This window comes from Muntiacus reevesi, chromosome 3 (assembly GCF_963930625.1).
Source record: "Muntiacus reevesi chromosome 3, mMunRee1.1, whole genome shotgun sequence".
Lineage (NCBI taxonomy): Eukaryota > Metazoa > Chordata > Mammalia > Artiodactyla > Cervidae > Muntiacus > Muntiacus reevesi.
The window spans coordinates 59891651-59914433 of record NC_089251.1 but is presented as its reverse complement, the minus strand read 5'-3'; the positions used below and the strand labels follow the sequence as shown (position 1 = coordinate 59914433).

The following is a 22783-nucleotide window of genomic DNA, read 5'->3' as shown; positions in this document are numbered from 1 at the left end:
GAATAATGCAAAGTTTCCTAATAAACTTTAATTAATTTAACAAATTAGTAATGTCCTGGAGAAGGAAATGGCAACCCACTCCAGTATTCTTGGGAGGAGAATCCCATGAACAGAGGAGCCTGGCAGGCTAGAGTATGTGGGGTTACAAAGAGTCAGACATGACTAAGCGAATCTCTGTCTTATTACTGCTCTTTAAACCAGAAGCTATTCCCTTCTCCAGGGTATCTTCCTGACCCAGGAATTCAACCCAGGTCTCCCACATTGCAGGCAGATTTTTTTACCAGCTGGGCCACAAGGGAAACCCAAGAACACTGGAGTGGGGTCGTATGAAGTGAGACAGGACTGCAGCAACTGAGCACATAGACTAGTGCACAGGTGTTCATGGCAGTTTCATGTGTAATAGTAAACAACAGAATCCCCCAGATATTCATCAACAGATAAATTAATAAACACACTTTACACATACATACTGGCTTTTCCAGTAGTCAGGCCAGAGGTGAGAGTTGGACCATAAAGAATGCTGAGCACTGAGGGATTGATGTTTTGAATTGTGCTGGAGAAGACTCTTGAGAGTTCCTTGGACTCAGTCAATCCTAAAGGAAATCAACCCTGAATCTTCATTAGAAGGACAGATGCTGAAGCTGGAGCTTCAATACTTTGGCCACCTGATGAGATGAGCTGACTTATTGGAAAAGACCCTCTTGCTGGGAAAGATTGAGGGCAGGAGGATAAGGGGAAGACAGAGGATGAGATGGTTGAATGGCATCACCGACTCAATGGACATGAGTCTGAGCAAACTCTGGGAGATAGTCAAGGACAGGGAAGTTCGGTGTGCTGCAGTCCATGGGGTTGCAAAGAGTTGAACACAACTTAGCAACTAAACAAAATAGCAACAACAATACATACACACAATGGAAAAATACTTTGCAATGAAAAGGAATGAATAACTGATGCACGAAAGCATAGATGAATCTCAAAATAATTACGTTGAGTGAAAAAAAGACAAAAGAGTACATACAGTAAAACTGCATTTACATAAATGTCTAGAAAATGCAAACTAATCTATAGTGACAGCAGATCAGAGGCTGCCTGGGGATGGAGAGGATGTGGGGAAGGACGAGGGAGAGAGAGAACAGAGGGTACTGAAGATGTTCAGTCTCTTGATTTGGTGACAATTTCATAGCAAAACATCAAAGTGGACACTTTAAAATGCGAAATTTATTGTGTCAATTCTACCTCAATAAAGCTGTTACAAATAAAATTTTTGAGAAAAAACAATAAGCTAGTATTGTAAATGGGGGCTTCCCTGGTAGCTCAGCTGGTAAAGAATCTACCTGCAATGCAGGAGACCCTGGTTCAACTCCTGGGTCAGGAAGATCCACTGGAGAAAGGATAGACAGATGATGGAATTCCAGCTGAGCTATTTCAAATCCTAAAAGACGATGCTGTGAAAGTGCTTCAATCAATATGCCAGAAAATTTGGAAAACGCAGCAGCGACCACAGGACTGGAAAAGATCAGTTTTCATTTTCATTCCAATGCCAAAGAAAAGCAATGCCAAAGAATGTTCAAACTACCACACAATTGCACTCATCTCACATGCTAGCAAAGTAATGCTCAAAATTCTCCTAGCCTAGGCATCAGCAGTATGTGAACCAAGAACTTCCAGATGTTCAAGCTGGATTTCAAGCTGGATTTACAAAAGGCAGAGGAACCAGAGATCAAATTGTCAACATCCATTGGATCACAGAAAAAGCAAGGGGATTCCGGAAAAACATCTACCTGTGCTTCATTGACTACGCTAAAGCCTTTGACTGTGTGGATCACACAAACTGTGGAAAAATTCTTAAAGAGAAGGGAATACTAGAACACTTTACCTGTCTCCTGAGAAATCTATATGCAGGTCAAGAAGCAACTGTTAGAAACTGACATGCAACAATGTACTGGTTCCAAGTTAGGAAAGGAGTACATCAAGGCTATATATTGTCACCCTGTTTATTTAACTTGTACTCAGAGTACATCATGCGAAATGCTGGGCTGGATGAAGCACAAGCTGGAATCAAGATTGCTGGGAGAAATATCAATAACCTCAGATATGCAGGTGACACCACCCTTATAGCAGAAAGTGAAGAGGAACTAAAGAGCTCTTGACAAAAGTGAAAGAGGAGAGTGAAAAAACTGACAAACTCAACATTCAAAAAACAAAGATCATGGCATCTGGTCCCATCACTTCATGGCAAATAGATGGGGAAACAATGGAAACAGTGAGAGACTTTATTTTCTTGGGCTCTAAAATCACTGCAGATGGTGACCGCAGCCATGAAATTAAAAGACGCTTGCTCCTTGGAAGAAAGGCTATGACAAACCTAGACAGCATATTAAAAAACAGATATTACTTTGTCAACAAAGGTCCGTTTGGTCAAAGCTGTGGTTTTTCCAGTACTCATGTATGAATGTGAGAGTTGGACCATAAAGAAAGCTGAGTGCTGAAAAATTGATGCTTTTCAACTGTGGTGTTGGAGAAGACTCTTGAGAGTCCCTTGGACTGCAAGGAGACCAAACCAGTCAATCCTCAAGGAAATCAGTCCTGAATATTCATTGAAAGGACTGATGCTTGAAGTTCCAATGCCTTGGCCACCTGATGTGAAGAGCTGACCTATTAGAAAATACCCTAATGCTGGGAAAGACTGAAGGCAGGAGGAGAAATTGATGTCAGAGGATGAGATGGTTGGATGGCATCACCGACTCGATGGACATGAGTTTGAGCAAGCTGCAGGAGTTGGTGATGGATAGGGAAGCTGGCATGCTGCGGTCCATGGGGTCACAAGGAGTCGGACACGGCTGAGCAACTGAACTGAGCTGAATGCAACAAAGGGCAGGTAGTCTTAACCTCAAAAGTATTTTTGTGAATTAAAGAAAACCAGTTATCTCAAGTTAAGGAATTTAGTGTTTTTCTTTGTGTGGGAAAATGCAAGAGGTTGGGCTTACTGAAATAATTCCTTTCATGTGCATCTCAGCTATCTCTGGTGAGTATCCTGCTTTCCTCAGTACTCACTGTTTCAGTTTCAGTTCAATCTCTCAGTCATGTCCGACTCTTTGTGACACCATGGACTGCAGCACACCAGGCTTCCCTGACCATCACCAGCTCCCAGAGCTTGCTCAAACTCATGTCCATCAAATTGGTCATGCCATCCAACCATCCCATCCTCTGTCGTCCCCTTCTCCTCTTGCCTTCAATCTTTCCCAGCATCAGGGCCTTTTCCAATGAGTCAGTTCTTCGCATCAGGAGGCCAAAGTATTGGAGTTTCAGCTCAGCGTTAGTCCTTTCAATGAATATTCAGGACTGATTTCCTTTAGGATAGACTGGTTGGCTCTCGTTGCAGTTCAAGGGACTCTCAAGAGTCTTCTCCAACACCACAGTTCAGAAGCATCAATTCTTTGGCTCTCAGCTTTCTTTATAGTTCAACTCTCACATCCATACATGACTACTGGAAACACCACAGCTTTGACTAGACGGACCTTTGTTGATAAAGTAATATCTCTGCTTTTTAATATGCTGTCTAGGTTGTTCATAGGGTTTCTTCCAAGGAGCAACCGTGTTTTAATTTCATGGCTGCACTTACCATCTGCAGTGATTTTGGAGCCCCCCAAAATAAAGTATGTCACTGTTTCCCCATCTATTTGCCATGAAGTGATGGGGCCAGATGCCATGATCTTAGTTTTCTGAATATTGAGGACTCACTAATGAGCAGCTAAAGCCGGATCACAGGTATTATTTTCTTCCCAATTGCCCTGGAGAGCTGGAATCACTGATTACTGTGCCATACTTGTTTATTGATACGACAAGAAATGCTTCATTTCTCCTTTGTTTTAATTCTTGTTTGGAGAGAGAACTTCACTCTCCCTAGAAAGTAGAAGAGCAGATCCAGTCTCAGTCCAGGATGTGGGCATAATGCCTGATTCCTCGAAAGCGTGTGTACAAGGGAGTCTGTGAGCGCTGCTCTCCACGGCAGAGTCGGCGAGAATTTCTCAACGGCCATCTATCTACTCAAGCTCACCTTGCAAAGCAAAGAGAACGATCTACATCCCCATACCTCATCCCTGGAACCCCAACTCTCGAGCAGATCGAAAGAAGCGAAGCACGCACGCGAAGGGCGAAGCTGACGTCCAAGCTGGGCGGGTCCTATGCAAGCAAGCAGTGGAAAGGCAGGAGCGTCTGCCTGGTTACTTGCCCTAGAGGGGCGGGGTTAGCCGGCGGGAAGCGGAAGCTGCGCGGGGCGCTGGGTCCTCGGCCATGGCTCACAGGCCGAAAAGAACGTTCCGGCCGCGCCGAGCAGACTCTAGTGACAGCGACGGCGCCCAGGAGACATTTGCTGAACCCGGGGAGACTGGGGAGCAGGCGGCCCGGGGCCCTGCGGTGCAAGGGCCGCCGTCTGGAAGAGGCCATGCGGAGGTGGCTGAACTGCTCCGTCGGGGCCGGGGCCGCCGCCGCGGCCGGGCCTGGGCTAGTTCCCGGCGCGCCGCGACAGCGGCTCCGCGCTTGGATGGATCCTCCGACGTCCCAGGTGACGCTGGGCAGGAGAGTGGGCGCCAGGAGCGGGGAGCGGGGAGTGGGGAGTGGGGAGGGTGAGGTAGCAGTCCGCGGGGCTGTCTAAAGCTTTCTGTAACGCGGTGCCTACCACAGCAGCATTGAATCGCGGAGGTGCGTGCCTGTGAACACTGGCCTGCTGCCTGCATGTCCACATTGGGCCGCTTGGGGGCGTAGAAAGAACTCTGCGCGGTTTGGGCTTGTGTTTGCATCGTCAACTGAACCCTCACCAGTGACTGCTTTTAAGTGCTTGATGCTAAATTGTCACCCAAGAGTTTAAAAATTCCTAATACTCTTAGGTAGGCGGAAGTGCTTTCTGTCCTCATTTCTTTTTCTCGAAAACACTTAACCAAACCGGTACGCTGGGAAAACTTAGGTGACAGACTTTGGGACTTTTTTTTTTTAATCTATTTAAAGAAAAGATAAGCGTAGCAATATGTGACACTAACAGTAGATTGGGCTTCCCTTGTGGTTCAGCTGGTACGGAATCCGTGTGCAATGCGGGAGACCTGAGTTAGAGCCCTGGGTTGGGAAGATCTCCTGGAGAAGGGAAGGGCTACCCACTCCAGTGTTCTAGCCTGGAGAATTCCATGGACTGTATAGTCAGGGGGTCGCAAAGAGTGGGACACGACTGTGCGACTTTCACTGACTGGTGACGCTGTAGACTAGCTAGCAATAAAGTTAAATGCAATGCAGCAATTTTGAAGTACCTTTGCCTTCTTGAAACTAGGATTCAGGCAGCATAAAGTTGTTTACATGAGATATGTTCTAGTTTGAATTGGAGTTAAATACGAATATAGTTAGAAATAAAGCTATATAGTTAGAGAAAGAAATAAAAACACAGAAACAGACTTGGAAGGAACTTGTTACGTGGTGTCTTGAAGTATAAATACATTAACTTCAGACTCAGACACACATAAAAATATTTGAGATTCTATTTCAGTCTAAAAGGAACTTCTAAAAATATTCCATCGTGAACTTAGTAGTAAAGTCTCTGGAACCAATCAACTTCTCCAGGTAAATGGCAATTTTTACCTACTTTGTCTGCAATCCATGGCACTCCAGAATACATAACACCCAGGTTTAATGAATTGAGGTTAATCCCTGCCCTGTTAATATGAGTAGAAAATCCAGTTTGTCACCTGTGGATAATGTCACCAGTAGAATGATAATTGAAGCTTTCTGATTTGTCACAGGATGAAATACCATGTAGAAAACAAACCTATGTTGCTAATATGTTACTTTTTTTTTTTATTATTTTCAAGATGGTATAATTTCAGTAAAGTATCTGTAAAAAAAAAACCCTATATATATACATATATAGTTTTTGGTTATATAGTCTTGAGGTAGGAATATTTTCACCCCAGTATTTTTAGTCCAAGTGATTTTGTTGATTTCTTAGTCATTGTTAATAATCACCTGTTTGTCTGAAGTTTTCATGATTTTTTAAAATATTTTTGTGCTTTGTGTAAGTCATCTGGTTATACTTTGGTTCTCAAACTTTTTGTTCTTACCCTTTTGGTCTTAAAGTTTACCGTTTATACTCTTTAAGAATAATTAAAGATCCCAAAGAAGCTTTGTTTCTGTGGATTGTATCTATAATGTTTATTGTTGTTCAGTTGCTAAGTCATGTCTGACTCTTTTGTGATCCCAAGGACTATATAGCCTTTCAGGCTTCTCTGTCCTTGGGATTCTCCAGGCAAGAATGCTGGAGTGGGTTGCCATTTCCTCCAGGGCATCTTCCCGACCCAGGGATGGAGCCTGAGTCTCCTGCTTTGGCTGAGGATTCTTTATCACTGAGCCACCAGAGAGGAAGCACCTATAAAGTTTACCATATTAGAAATTAAGATACATTTTTATTCTTTTTTAAAGTTAACTCATTACATGTAAGGGTAATAAACATTTTTAAGAAAAATAACTGTTTTCCAAAAAATAGTTAAGAATGACGTTGTTTTCAGTTTGCAAATGTCTTTAATGTCTGGCGTATCAGAAGACAGCTGAATTCTGAAAGCTGTCTCTGCATTCAATCTGTTGAAATATATTGTTTTGTTTGAACGTGTGAAGAAAAGCACAGATAGGTGATTAAGAGTATTTAATAGCCTTTTTAGTTCTTTGAGAGTATTCTACTTGAGTATTACAACGAAGCTCAAAAGGTAATAGGTTTTCAAAGGTTAGTTTGCAACGGATGTTAACTGAAAAAAACACACAATGTAAGAGTTGTGAGTTAAGTTTTGTTTGGGGCAAAATGAAAACTGTAGCCCAGGAGACAGCATTTCATATAGCTCTGAGAAACTGCTCCAGAGATGTAGAGAAGAGGTCAGTATTATATATGATTTTAGTGAAGAGGAGTTGTGCAGTCAGAAACACATTTTAGCAGAAGCTTGCTGCTAGTCATGAGGAACAAATGTCACCATTAATGATTTTAGTGCTTTTCTAGATGTGAGGGGCTGCAAGAACTGGGCTCATAAAATCTCCTGAAAATACCTATCTGAAAGCCTGTTCTGCCAGTTTTCCCAAAGCACAGAGTGCCTCATTCCTGATCTCTACCCTGAACTCCTTTCAGGATGTGTTGAAGATCAGTAACTATAGCAGTTTGTGATTTAATCCTTGTACAGGCAGAAGGCAAGTGCTAATTTCTACGTGACATGTGGAAGCTGAAACTGTATCATTTTGTTATGCTTGAATAGATTAAAATCCACCCGTGTGTTTTGCACTCTGAGTAGATCTTTTACCCATGCGTGATTGGTAGCATCTTCGTTCCCTAAGCAGGGTTCAAACCTGCACTCCCTTCATTGGAAGGCTCAGTCTTAGCCACTGGGCTGCCAGGGAAATCCCTAAGGAACATTTTTAAGATAGAGTAGTTATTTATGCAATCTTAAATCTTACGGTTGTTCACAAATATTACAAAATAATTGTAATAAGTCCTTTTTTGTCAATAATACTATGACTTCCTTTATGTTTTGCTCATTCAGTCCTGATAACACTTCTGTGGGGAGTTCTCTCTCAATACTATCTTTGTTTATTGATTAATTGACTGTGTCCTTTCCAAAATCACACAGTGGCAATAGATCCATGATTTAGTTTGAGCCTGCAGTGCCCATTATAGTACCTCTTACCACCAGCCTAAATCCAAGAGTTTGATTTCTCCATTTAGTAACTTTGTGATACTGGGCATGTAATTTAGCCTTTCCAGTCCTTAGTATCCTCATCAGTAATAGCATTTACTTTATTGAATTGTGAGAATTAAATGAAGTGTATTTTGTAGAACAGACTTCAGTATGCCTAGCACATAGCAAGTATACATTAAGTGTTCTTTTCTTTATCTACTTTAGTCTTTTCTCTTTTAAATATTCCTTCATTTTTTTGTCATTTACTTTTTTCTCTTTTTGTTTTTTCCCTTGTTGCGTTTTTTTAATAGTATGTATTTCATGTTATTTCACTAGTTAAGTAGATAATGCAAATAGGATATATTGTTGCATATTTATAGACTGTTGATTTCAGAAAGAAAGGAAGTTAAAGGTCTGGATATCTACTTTAAATATGTGAAGTAAAATTAAAACACCGTATTTTATATATGCTATGTGTTGTGTAGAATTTCGGTTATTGATTTCAACATCCTGAATCTTTCTTGTTATATTCAAAAAATGTCCTGTTAGAATCCAGAATGGTTGATCTTTCAGCTGACGAAGAGGATGGAGCACACCATTCTTCAGAAAGTAAAGATGATCAGAGTTCATCTCCCAACAGCTCTAGGACTCTGGAGGATGAGTTTTCATCAGTAGGTCAGTAATTTTTGTAATTTTGGTTAAGAATTTTACTTCTAATATTAGTATTTTTCTATACCAGTGATTCTTGTTTTTGATAAAACTCTAGTGAAGTATGGGGCAAGTAAGTTATTACTAATGATTGTCAAGGGACCAAAATTGGCTGTCATTTCCATTACATAACATGCCCAAGGTCAGATGGGCTTATAAGAGGCAGCACTAGGATTCCAACCTAGGGAATCTGCTGCAGAGCCTATATCCTTTTTTTGTTGTTTTGTTTCGGATTTATTTACTTATTTTATTTTATAAAGCAGTTGTTTTATTATGTCCAACAATTTTGTGGGTCAAGAGTTTGGGCAGAGCTTAACAGAGATTAACTGTGTTCCATGTGGCATTAGCTGAGCAGTTTGACTGGGGCTAGGGAAGGGATCTTGCCTTATACATCTCAGGTTCAGCATAATGTTTACCTGAGCATAGTTAATGATATATAAATGCTGAAAAAATTAATGATAGAGAGCTGAGTTCCACTCCTCGCTCTGCTTCTAAATAGCTGAGTTAGTCTAAAAGGATATTGAACTACTCTGGGCCCTGGCTGCCTCAGAGTCTGAATTCTTTTTTCTTTTTTTTTTAAAATTAATTAATTAATTAATTTATTTTTTTCAGTGGGTTTTGTCATACATTGATATGAATCAGCCATAGAGTTACACGTATTCCCCATCCCAATCCCCCATCCCACCTCCCTCTCCACCCGATTCCTCTGGGCCTTCCCAGTGCACCAGGCCCGAGCACTTGACTCATGCATCCCACCTGGGCTGGTGATCTGTTTCACCATAGATAATATACATGCTGTTCTTTCGAAACATCCCACCCTCACCTTCTCCCACAGAGTTCAAAAGTCTGTTCTGTACTTCTGTGTCTCTTTTTCTGTTTTGCATATAGGGTTATCATTACCATCTTTCTAAATTCCATATATATGTGTTAGTATACTGTAATGTTCTTTATCTTTCTGGCTTACTTCACAGAGTCTGAATTCTTAACCATTGTGCTCTACTGAGTGATTCATGCCATCTTTCAGTGTCTGAAAGGTGGTAAGAATTTGTCTATGAGGATGTTTCAGGTACAGGATGCAGCATTATATAAAAACCTAGGGAAGATAACCACAATAATGTGCAGAGAGCTAAAAAGTAGTTGTTGGGCTGAAAATGCTTGGTTAAGGTTTGAGAAAGAAGAAGAAAAAGAAAGTAAAGTACAGGTTGAAGTTAGATAATCCAGGGTTTTGAGAAAACTACTGAAAACTTTATGCAAGTAGATGACATGACCATTTTTGTGTCTTAGAAAGATAATTCCATTCAAGGGTTGGCAAATTACCACTTGTTTGCCAAATCTGGCCCACTGTCTGCTTTTGTGAATAAAGTTTTATTAAAGCCATGCTCATTCAATTGTGTATTGTCTGTGGCTGCTTTTGCACTACAGTGGCGGAGCTGAGAAGTCATAACAGAGACTTATGGCCCAAAAAGCCAGAAATATTTCCTTGGTCCACTCTAATTCAAGGTTCTTAACTTCTCTTGTGCTGCGGACTCTTCAGTCTCATAAAGCCTAAGACCCCTTCTGAGCAAAACAAAATGTATAGCTTTATAAAGAAAACACACTAGTTTGAAATATAATTGTTAATATATATTTTTAAAGATTTGTAATATAGTAGCAAGTGCTTTATTACATATGAAATAACAAGAACCAGAAGTTTTTGTAATGTTTTTCCTTAAACAATTTCATTAAGCTACAGAAGTACTTAGTGGTAAAGCTAGTATTAAGAATTGAAGTCTAGTAAACAAGTAAAGTTTTGTCCAGACTCTAGATATAATGCTGTCTAGTAAAACTTTCTGTGAAGGTCCTGTATCTTCACCATCCAGTACATTATCCACTAGCTACACGTGGCTGTAAAATTCTTGAAATGTGGCTAGTGTGACTAAGGAACTGGATTTTTAGTTTGCTTAGATAGTCACATGTGGCTGGCGGTTACTGTATTTAACATGCTGCTGTAGAAAATGACAGATTAGACAGGGTAAGGCAGTACTTGTAAAGTGTTGGTAGCACTGGGAACCTAAGGAGAGAAGGCAGAGTTTGGAAATATATTGAATAGTTTTTGATTATCATAGCCCTTAAGGTGTTATTGAAAGATGAAAACTTGTACTGCAAGGAACATTTTTTCTTTTATTCTGGAAAGGAAAAAAGAAGAAATGAGATAAGTTTAAGGAAGTATATAGAAGATATAGTGCATTTATTTTTGTTGTTGTTGTTGCTGTTCAGATGATATGTCTACTGAATGATCCAGTACTGGAATGTCTGCCTTGAGATATTCATTTTTGCAGAGACTGCTTACCAGTGGGGCATAGTATTAACTTCTATTTTTTTTAATTGAAGTATAGTTGACTTACAGTATTAGTTTCAGGTGTATAGCAAACTGATTGAGTTATATATATTTTTTTCAGATTATTTTGAGATTATAGGTTATTGCAAGATATTGCATATAGTTCCCTGTGCTGTACAGTAAGTCTTTATTGCTTATCTATTTTATGTATAGTAGTTTGTGTCAGTTTCATACTCCTAATTTATTTCTCCCTGACACCCTTACCCCTCTGGTAAACATAAGTTTTTTTCTTACGTCTGTGAGTCTTTTTGTTGTTCTGTTCTTGCCTCCTTTGTCAAGATTAATTGGCAGTAGGTGTGTGGTTTTATTTCTGGGCTCTACCGTAGCTCTGTAGTATTATCTGAAGTCTGGGAGAGTTATGCTTCCAGCTTTCTTCTTTATCCTCAGGATTGCCCTGGGAGATCTTTTGTGGTTCCTTATAAATTTTAGGATTATTTGTTCTAGTTCTATGAAAAAATGTCGTTAGTAATTTGATAGAGATTGCATCAAATTTGAAGATTGCCTTGGATAATATCACCATTTTAATAATATTAATTTTTCCAACTCAAGAGCATGTGATATCTTTCCCTTTCTTTGAATCATCTTCAATTTCCTTTATCAATGTTTTATAGTTCTTAGCATTTAGGTCTTTTACCTCCTTAGTTAGGTTTCTTCCTAGGATTTTTTTTTTATATGATTTTAAATGAATTTGTTTACTTTCCCCCTCTGATATTGCATTGTTAGAGTAAAAAAATACAACAGATTTATGTATATTAATCTTGTAGCCTGGCTATCTTACTGAATTTATTTATTCTGATGGTTTTTATGTAGAATGTTTGGGGTTTTCCATATAGAGTATCGTGTCATCTATGCAAAATGATAACTTCATCTCTTCAATTCCAATTTGGATATGTTTCATTTCTTTTTCTTGTCTGATTACTGTAACTAGAACTGTCAAAACTATGTTGAATAGAAATGGTGAGCTATTTGTGTTTCTCTGCATAACTTACTTCATTTAGTATGATAATCTCCAGATCCATCCATGCTACTTGCTGTAAATGGTATTATTTCTTTGTTTTAATAAATATCACAAATGTCATATGATATTGCTTATATGCAGAACTAAAAAAACGATTCAAATGAACCACTTATAAAACAGAAACAGACTCTTAAACTCAGAGAATGAACTTATGGATATCAGGGAGGAAGGGTGAGGGGGGTAGATTGAAAGTTTGGGACTGATGTGTATACACTGCTACATTTAAAATAGATAATCAACGAGGACCTACTGAATAGCACAGGGAGCTCTCCTCAATTATCTGTAACAACCAAATTGGGAAAAGGATTTGAAAAAAAATAGCTACATGTATATGTATAACTGAATCACTTCACTGTATATTTGAAACTAACAGCATTGTTAATGAACTATACTCCTATGTGAAAGTGTTAGTAGCTCTGTCATATCTGACTCTTTGTGACTCTATGGACTGTAGCCCACCAGGCTCATCTGTCCATGGGATTCTCCAGGCAAGAACACTGGAGTGCATTGCCATTCTCTTCTCCAAGGGATCTTCCTGACCCAGAGATGGAACCCACGTCTCCCACCTTGCAGGCAGATTCTACACCATCTGAGCCACCAGGGAAGCCCATACTCCTATATAAAATAATAAATAAGTATATAAGAAGCACAATTCTTAGGTTTCATTGCTTGAAGAAAAACCAAGTACACATAGCACTGTTGTGTAGAATTATTACATTTCTTTAAATATAAACAGGATTAAATCTTATGATTATTTTATGAGATGGTAATATGTTTTTCTCCTTTGGGGGCTTCCCAGGTGGTGCTAGTGGTAAAGAATCCACCTGCCAGTGCCAGAGATGTAAGAGACACAGGTTCAATTCCTAGGTTGAGGAGATCCCCTGGAGAAGGAAATGGCACTCCACTCTAGTTTTCTTGCTGGGAGACTCTCATAGACAGAGGAGCCTGCCAAGCTGTAGTCCATAGGTCACAAGGAGTCAGACATGACTGAGCATTTGAGCAAGAACTATAGAACATATAGTCATAGTCACCACCTTCAGCAGTGGTTTTACATTGCTTACTAGAGGCAAGATGATAGAATGTAAAACCTTGGTCGTTGGAGTCGGGCAAATACACAGAGCACTGTTGTGTAGAATTATTACATTTCTTTAAATATAAGCAGGATTAAATCTTCTGTGATTATGAGATGATAATATGTTTTTCATCTTTGACCCTATTTCTTCACAATGTATTAGAATAAATTCTGGATGTGTACTGACTAAGAAAAAAAAGATGGTAAGAATGGACATCCTTTTCTTATTCAGAACTTAGTGGAAACATGTTCTTTCCATTGTTGAGTATGTTGTAGACTATGGGTTTGTCATAAATAGATTTTATTATATTGAGATACATTCCCTCCATACACACTTTGGTGAGAGTTTTTTATCATGAAAGGATACTGAAGTTTGTCAAATGCTTTTTATGCATCTTTTGAGAAAATCATGTGAGTTTTTACTTTCCTTTTGTCAGTGTTATTTGCATATATTGAACTATCCTTGTCACTCTAGGATAAATCCAACCTGATCATTTTGTATAATCTTTTTTATGTATTGTTGGGTTTGATTTGCTAATATTTTGCTGAGGACCTTTGTATCTATATTTATCAAAGATGTTGCACTGAATTTTCTTTTTTTTTGGTAGTGTCTTTGTCTGGTTTTGGTATCAGGGTGATGGTGGCCTTCATAGAATGAATTTGGGAGTGTTCCCTTCTCTTCAGTCTTTAGGGAGAGTTTGAGAAGGATAAGTTTAAGTTCCTCATTGTATGTTCGGTAGAATTTCCTAGTAAAGCTGTCAGGTCCTGGGTTTTCGTTTATATGGAGTTTTTTAAAAATTACTGATTCTGTTTCACTTCTAGTGATTGGTCTGTTCAAACTATCTGTATCTTTTTTATTCAGTTTTGGCAGGCTGTAATGTTTTAGAAACTTGTTCATTCCTTCTTGGTTGTCGAATTTGTTGGCATATAATTGTTCCTAGTATTCTGTTATGATTTTTTGTATTTCTGTGATATCAGTGTTATTTCTCCTCTTCCGTTTCTTATTTTGTTGATTTGGTTCCTCTCTCTTCTTGGTGAACCTGGCTAGAGGTTTGTCAATTTTGTTTATCTTTTCAAAAAGCCAACTCTTGGTTTTTATTGATCTTTTTATTGTTCTTTTGATTTCTGTTTTATCTATATCCTCTCTAATCTTTATTATTTCCTTTTTTCTGCTGACTTTGTTGTTTCATTGCTAAGTCATGTCTGACTCTTTGTGCCTCTGTGGAGTGTAGCCCACCAGGCTCCTCTGTCCATGGGATTCTACAGGCAAGAACACTGGAGTGGGTTGCCATTTCCTTCTCCATCTGCTGACTTTGCGTTTTGTTTTTTCTTTTTCTAATTTTTTTAGGTGTTAGGTTAGGTTGTTTATTTGAGATTTTTCTTGTTTCTTGAGGGAAGACCACATCACTATGAACTTCCCTGCCCGCCCCCACCCCCACCCCGAACTACTTTTGCTGTATCCCATAAATTTCATATGGTTGTGTTTTCATTGTCATTTGTTTCAAGGTATTTTTGACTTTTAGTTCATTGTTGACCCATTGGACTTTTAGTAGCATGTAGTTTAGTCTACATATGTTTGATCTTTTCCCATTTTTCTTTCTATGGTTGATTTCTACTTTTTTTCCCTAGAGATTTTTTTTTAATGTGAATTCTTTTCTTTTAGTTCATTTGTCACCTTACTGGATTGTCCATTGATGTCAGTGGAGTATTAAAGTCTCTTACTGTTATGTATTCCTGTCAGTTGTAACTTTACATCTATTATTAGGTTGGCAGAAGATTAATAGTGGTTTTACATTGTTGAACTTGACCATTTGATATTGGAATACATTCTGAAATAAATGTGATTATGTTACATATCATTTTATTGCACATTTCTTGCTTTGTGTTTTTTTTGATAATGATTTACTGCTTGCTGTTTATTTTATATTTATTTTAGACTATAGAAATAATGCTTATAGACAAAAAACAAATTTGAGTGATTTTTTTAAACGAGTTCAAAATGGATCATAAAGCAACTTGCAAAATCAGTGCGTTTGGCTGAGGAACTGCTAACAAACATACAATGCAGTGGTGGTTCAAGAAGTTTTGCAAAGGAGACAACAGTCTTTAAGATCAGGAGCATAGTGCCCAACCATTAGAAGTTGACAATGACCAATTGAGAGCAATCATCGAAGCTGATCCTTTTAACAGCTACACAGGAAGTTGCAGAAGAACTCAGTGTTGATCATTCTATAGTCATTTGGAATTTGAAGCAAATTGGAAAGGTGAAAAAGCTCAGTAAGTGGGTACCTCATGAGCTAACTGAAAATCAAAGAAGTCTTCATTTTGAAATGTCATTTTCTCTTATTCTGCTTAACAACAGCGAACCATTTCTCAGACTGTGATGTGCAATGTAAAGTTTTTATACAAAAACTGGCGGTGATGAGCTCAATGTAAAGTTTTTATACAAAAACTGGCGGTGATGAGCTCAATGGTTGGACTGAGAAGCTCCAAAGCACTTCCGAAAGTCAAACTTGCATCAGAAAAAGGTCATGGTCACTCTTTGGTGGTCTGCTCTCTGTTTGACAACTATGGCTTTCTGAGTCCCAGCGAAACCGTTACATCTGAGAAGAGTGCTCAGCAAATTGTAAGCTGTACTGAAAACTGCAGTGCCTGCAGCTGACATTGGTCAACAGAATGGACCGAGTTCTCCATGAAAACACCTGACTACAATACATAACTGACACTTCAAAAGTTGAACGAATTGGACTACGAAATTTTGCCTCATCTGCCATATTCACCGGACCTCTCACCAACTTCAAGCATCTCGACTTTTTGCAGGAAAAATTCTTCCATAACCAGCAGGAGGCAGAAAATGCTTTCCAAGAGCTTATTGAATCCTGATGCATGGATTTCTACGCTACAGGAATAAATAAACTTATTTCTTATTGGCAAAAATATGTTGACCAAGACAGGTTCCTATTTTAATAAAGATATGTTTGAGCCTAGTTATAATGATTTAAAATTAATGATCCGCAACTGCTCAGTTAACTTTTAGTATTTGCTTTATATATTTAGGTGATCCTAGATTGGGTGTATCTATGTTAATGAGTGTAAATCCTCTTCTAGTATTGAGTTCTTTATTATTATACAGTGCTCTTTGTCTTTCTTTGTAGCCTTTGTTTTAAAGTCTGTTTTGTTTGATATACGTATTGCTACTACCACTTTCTCATCATTTCCATTTGCATATCTTTTTCCATCTCCTCATTTTCTATCTGTGTGTGTTTTTCACACTGAAGTGAATCTCTGATAGGTAGTGTATTGTAGGTTCTTGTTTTTTTATGCAGCCTGCCACTCTTTATTTGGAGCATTTAGTCCACTGACTTTGAAAGTAAAATTACTGATAGTATGTATTTGTTGCCATCTTAAACCTTGTTTTCCAGTTGTTTTTGTACTTGTTTTCTGTTTCTTCTTTTTGTTTTTCATTTTGTGGTGTGATGGTTTTCTTTTGTATTTTGCTTGAATTCCTTTCTTTTTTGGTTTTTATGAATCTCTTCTATGTTTTTAATTTGTGATTGCTGTGGGGTTCAAATATTGATATGTTGACCCATAACTATATCAACTTGCTTTAAAGTGATAGGCATACAAGTCAAACATGTTGTAAAAAAAATTACATTTTTATAGTTCCTTCCCCCACATTTAAAATTTTGATCTCGTATTTTACATCTTCATGCTTATTCTTTTGCTTTTCATTGTAGTTATAATTGCTTTTACAAGAATATTTTTTTAATCTATGAAGCACATAGATTATTTAAGTGATCTTCAATCCTCTTATATATTTGGCATCCCATTGTGATTTTCCCGTTCCTATAGATTCTTGTTTCTCTCTTATTTAGAGACCTTTCAATATTTCTTTTAGGGTAGGTTTAGTAATACTGAATTCTTATAGTTTTTACTTGTCTGAGAAATTCTTTATCTCTGCTCCTATTCTAAATGGTAATCTTGCTGAGTAGAGTATTCAGGGGCTTCCCTGGTGGCTCAGATGGTACAGAAACCACCTGCAATGCAGGAGACTTGGGTTTGATCCTTGGTTTGGGAAGATCCCTTGGTTGAAGAAATGGCAACCCACTCTAATATTCTGGCTTGAAGAACCCCCATGGACAGAGGAGCCTGGAGGGCTATAGTCCATGGGGTCACAAAGAATCGGACACAACTGAGCAACTGAGCACAGTGTAGAGTATCCAAGGTAGCAGGGTTTTCCCTTTCAGGACTTTGAATGTATCATGCCACTCCTTCTGGCATGCAGAGTTTCTACAGAGAAATCAGTTGATAGCCTCATGGTGGTTCCCTTATAATTAACTCTTTGTTTTTCACTTGCTGCCTTTAGAAATTCACTTTAACTTTTGCCATTTTAATTATGATGTGTATCTTGGTGTGGGTCTCTCTTCATCTTGTTTGGGACCCTCTGTGCTTCCTATGCCTGGTTATCTGCTCCTTCTTCAAGGTTTGGGAAGTTTTCACCCATAATTTTTTCAAATATATTTTCAGTCTCCTTTTCTCTCTCTTCTCCTTGTGGAACCCCATTATTCATAGATGAGCATGCTTTATACTATCCTGTAGGTCACATATATTGCTTTCATGTTTTTTCATTTGTCTTTCTGTCTGCTATTCTGATTGAGTGATTTCCATTATTCTGTCTTCCAAATCACTATGTGGTCTGTGTTATTTAGTCTGCTGTTCATTTTAATATCAGTAATTGAGTTGTCTAATTTTGACTGGTTCATCTTGATAGTTTCTAGTTTATTGTTACAGTGATCTGCATTTCTATGGATAATATTTCTTAATTCTTTTAGAATTTTTTTTACCTTCTTTTTTAACTCAGTGCCTGTAGACTGATGAGGTCTGTTTCATTATTTGTTCTTTCATGGGTTTCTTCTTGTTCTTTTAATTAAGGGTAGTTCCTCTGCTTTTTCATTTTACTTTATCTGTCTCTGAATTTTGGAGAAACATTTATCTACTGTGGTCTTGAAGGGGTATTTTTATGTGGGACTATCCTTGTGTAGACCATGCTGGTCAGATATTTTTGGTGTGTGGGCTGCTTTTGGTGTGGGTGCCAGGCACATCTTTCCTCAGCATTTGCTGGCTATTATCCCCTTGACATGCAATGTGATTGGTGTCATAGTGTCCAGAACCTGGACTCTGTGGTGGGCAGGGCCTCCTCTTTTCTCTGAGGCTGTCACAGCTCTGTTAGGGGCAGGCTCTGCCCACAGTATTGAAGTAGAAGCCCTGAAGGTTGTGTTTGATCAGACTTGAGTGCCTGCCCTGCCCCAAAAGAAGTGACTGTTGATGCAAGTGGGGCCTGTGTGGTCACAGTGAAGCCATGTGCTGCCCATGCAGGCATCTGCTAGATACAGTTTAATTCACATCTCTTTCTCCATTGTGTTCATTCCAGACCTAGTGGTAGGCTCTGTTGTGGAGTGGGTCTAGAGGCTGGGGCACTGTGGCTGTAGGACCAAGGTGGTTGTGCTGTTGGGCTGGGCTGCCTCTGTGGCAGACCTCTTCTAGGACCTGTCTACTCTAATTTGAGCTCCATGCTGAGGTGTGGAGTGGGCAGGGCTGGAACACTCCTGCTGGGAAATGAACCATTGCATGCTCCTGCCCAGGGCCTTCCCACTGAGCCTCAGCATCCAGCCACCATGCGTTTCTGTGGTACCACCTGGTGTGCCACCCCCAGACTCACTCCCTTCCATGTGTACATTGACAGTGGGCTACGTGATTCAGCCAGGACCACAGCCCAGACCCTCAAGACTGTCTCTACAGAAGTAAATGGTGTTCTCTCCCAGGTTTTGCACTTAGCGTATTTGTATTTGTGGCCCTACTTGGAGCATGCTTCTGATTGGGAAGTAAGGTGAGGCTTGGGAAGAACAGTGGGGGAGCAGCCATCAGCACTAGTTCCTTTTCACCCTTACTGTTAGCAAGTCAGCATGCCTGCACGCAAATAAGGTCTAGGCTTCTCCAGCCCCTCTCTCTGTCCCAACAGATTTCTCAGCTGGCAGGGGTACTCCCCCGACAAGAGTCTGCCAGTGTGGACCTTAGAGCTTACATGTCTCTCCCAAGGACATGGATCTTGTCATAATGCCCCCTTTTTTCCCTGTCTTACCCAGTTACATGGAGATCCTTCTTGCAGCTTTGCTTGTGTAGATTTACTAGTTTCCAGTTGGTTTTCTGTGAGAATTGTTTCACTTGTAGATGTGTATTTGATGTGTTTGTGGGGAGAAATGAGCTCCTACTCTGCCATCTTGATCACCCTCCTAACCACTACTTTTTAGGTCAGATGATATATGTGAAAATTATGAGTTATAAATCTGTAAGAATATGATGTTTTTATTATTATAAAGCAGTATGCTAACATTATTAATTCCTCTTATGTCTGAACAGCATCTGCTATGTGGGAACCCTTGAACTAGGTATTAGATATAGACAGGACAGGATGGAGTCGTCTTCCTTGAGCTTTTATTTCTTTATCGTAGCTTGAGAGAGGATTAGCTTTATGTAACACTAGTTTACTGACTGTTTAGTCCACTGCTTGTAATTTACTGATTAAACCCCATTAAGTCACTGATAGGTGAAAGTGAAAGTGTTAGTCACTCAAACATGTTTACCTCTTTGCAATTCCATGGACTATAACCTGCCAGGCTTCTCTGTCCATGGAGTTCTCCAGGCAAGAATACTGGAGTAGGTTGCGATTTCGTTCTCCAAGGGAATCTTCCTAACCCAGGGATCAAACCCTGGTCTCTTGCATTACATGCAGATTCTTTACCATCTGAGCCACTGGGGGAGAGACTGATAGGTGAATCACTTCCAGTTCAAGTATTTTTGTTTCTGCATTCATGCACTTGAGTGTTTGAATGTAAGTGTATCATCATAACCCTGGTTCAGTTCAGTTCAGTTGCTCAGTTGTGTCCAGCTCTTTGCAACCCCATGCACCACAGCACGCCAGGCCTCCCTGTCCATCACCAACTCCTGGAGTTTACCCAAATTCGTGTCCTTTGAGTCAGTGATGCCCATCCATCTCATCCTCTGTCGCCCCTTTCTCTTCCTGTCTTCAGTCTTTCCCAACATCAGGGTCTTTTCAAATGAGTCAGCTCTTCGCATCAGGTGGCCAAAATATTGGAGTTTCAGCTTCAACATCAGTCCTTCCAATGAATACCCAGGACTGATTTCCTTTAGGATGGATTGGTTGGATCTCCTTGCAGTCCAATGGACTCAAGAGTCTTCTCTGACACCACAGTTCAAAAGCATCAATTATTCGGTGCTCAGCTTTCTTTATAGTCCAACTCTCACACCCATACATGACCACTGGAAAAACCATAGCCTTGACTAGACGGACCTTTGTTGACAAAGTAATGTCTCTGTTTTTTAATATGCTGTCTAGGTTGGTCATAACTTTGCTTCCAAGGAGTAAGTGTCTTTTAATTTCATGGCTGCAATCACCATCTGCAGTGATTTTGGAGCCCAGAAAAATAAAGTCAGCCACTGTTTCCACTGTTTCCCCATCTATTTGCCATGAGGTGATGGGACCAGATGCCATGATCTTTGTTTTCTGAATGTTGAGCTTTAAGCCAACTTTTTCACTCTCCTTTTTCACTTTCATCAAGAGGTTCTTTAGTTCTTCTTCACTTTCTGCCATAAGGGTGGTGTCATCTGCATATCTGACGTTATTGGAATTTCTCCTGGCAGTCTTGATTCCAGCTTGTGCTTCTTCCAGCCCAGTGTTTCTCATGATGTACTCTGCATATAAGTTAAATAAGCAGGGTGACAGTATACAGCCTTGACATACTCCTTTTTCTGTTTGGAACCAGTCTGTTGTTCCATGTCCAGTTCTAACTCTTGCTTCCTGACCTGCATACACATTTCTCAAGAGGCAGGTCAGGTGGTCTGGTATTCCCATCTCTTTTAGAAATTTCCACAGTTTGTTGTGATCCACACAGTCAAAGTCTTTGGCATAGTCAATAAAGCAGAAAATTGATGTTTTTCTGGAACTCTTTGCTTTTTTGATGATCCAGTGGATATTGGCAATTTGATCTCTGGTTCCTCTGCCTTTTCTAAAACCAGCTTGAACATCTGGAAGTTCACGGTTCAGTTATTGCTGAAGCCTGGTAGCACATTAAATTCCCCTGCTACTGCTGCTACTGCTAAGTCACTTCAGTCGTGTCTGACTCTGTGCGACCCCATCCCTGGGATTCTCCAGGCAAGAACACTGGAGTGGGTTGCCATTTCTTTCTCCAATGCATAAAAGTGAAAAGTGAAAGTGAAGTTGCTCAGTCATGTCCTACTCTTTGTGACCCCATGGACTGCAGCGTACCAGGCTCCTCCATCCATGGGATTTTCCAGGCAAGAGTACTGGAGTGGGGTGCCATTGCTTTCTCTGTTAAATTCCCCTAGGGAGCTATAAAGATTGGGAAAGTTTGAAGGCAGAAGGAGAAGGGATAACAGAGGATGAGATGTTTGGATGGCATCACCGACTTGATGAACATGAGTTTGAGCAAGCTCCAGAAGTTGGCGATGGACAGGGAAGCCTGGCGTGCCGCAGTCCATGTTGCAAAGAGTCCGATCGCTAAGAGTCAGACACAACTGACTGACTGAACACAATTGACACAACTGAGCGACTGAACTGAGGGAGCTATAAAACATACCACTGTTCACCTTTGCCTCAGATCAACTGAATTTAGATCCCATGTTTTGGATAGGAGTCTAGTTATCAGATTATCAACCTTCCCAGGTAGTTCTAATGTGTAACCAAGGTCAGGAAATGCTAACATTATCCTGAGTGTTTTAAGAAGTTGAAGAGACCTGTGTCATTTTCCTGGTACTATTTTACAAAAAATTCTAGTCAAGTAAATCACTTGATTTGCTTCTCCTTGTTTTTAATGAGCATGTTGGTTTCTAGTGTTCACCACTTACTGCTTCATAATTAAAAAACCACTTCATGATTTTCTTAGTTGTGGTGTCAAGTATATTCTGTAATTTCTAAGAACTGTTTCTCCTTATCTGTTTAAAAAATTAGAGTGTTTTTCGTCATGACCAAGTGGGTTTTATTCCAGGGATGCAAGGATTCTTCAATATTCACAAATCAATCAATGTGTTACACCATATTAGCAAATTGAAAGATAAAAACCATATGATTATGTCAATAGATGGAGAAAAAGCCTTTTACAAAATGCAGTATCCATTTATGATGAAAACTCTCCAGAAGGAAGGTATAGAAGGAATATACCTCAATGTAATAAAAGCCATATACAACAAACCCACAGCAAACATTATCCTCAATGGCAAAAAATTGAAAGTATTTTCTCTAAAGTCAGGAAGAAGACAATGGTGCCCACTGTTACCACTACTATTTGACATAGTTTTGGAAGGCCTAGTCACAGCATTCAGAGAAGAAAAAGAAATAAAAGAAATCCAAATTGGAAAAGAAGTGAAACTCTCACTCTTTGCAGATGACATGATCCTCTACATAGAAAACCCTAAAGATGCCACCAGAAAATTACTAGAATTAATCAATGAATGTAGTAAAGTTGCAGGATATAAAATTAATATGCAGAAATCCCTTGCATTCCGATACACCAACAATGAAAAATCAGGAAGAGAAATTGAAGAAAGAATCCCATTCACTATTTCATTGAAAAGACTAAAATACTTAGGAATAAATTTACCTACAGAAACAAAAGACCTATATATAGAAAACTATAAACACTGATGAAAGAAATCAAAGATTATACAAACAGATGGAAAAACACCATGTTCATGCATTGGAGGAATCAATATAGTGAAAATCAGAATACTACCCAAAGCAATCTATAGATTCAATGCAATCCCCATCAAACTAGCAATGGTATTTTTCACAGAACTGGAACAAATAATTTCACAATTTG

General features: G+C 39.3%; 1 protein-coding gene across 7 annotated transcripts in view; it reads left to right on the top strand.

Annotated features, from left to right (window-relative positions):
• The first annotated feature begins 4283 nt into the window (after positions 1-4283).
• The window catches only part of GCFC2 (GC-rich sequence DNA-binding factor 2), an 81540-nt gene continuing 63040 nt past the window's right edge, over positions 4284-22783 (top strand). For 6 of the 7 annotated variants that reach the window (XR_010662341.1, XR_010662343.1, XR_010662344.1 and 3 more), the window contains exons 1-2: positions 4284-4564; positions 8244-8369. Coding sequence is in view for 4 of the 7 variants with exons in the window: in XM_065929223.1 (XP_065785295.1) it covers positions 4294-4564; positions 8244-8369 (397 nt within the window). In the remaining 3 variants the exon portion in view is untranslated. The remainder of the gene's footprint in view (positions 4565-8243; positions 8370-22783) is intronic. The other variant, XM_065929224.1, reaches the window with a different exon arrangement.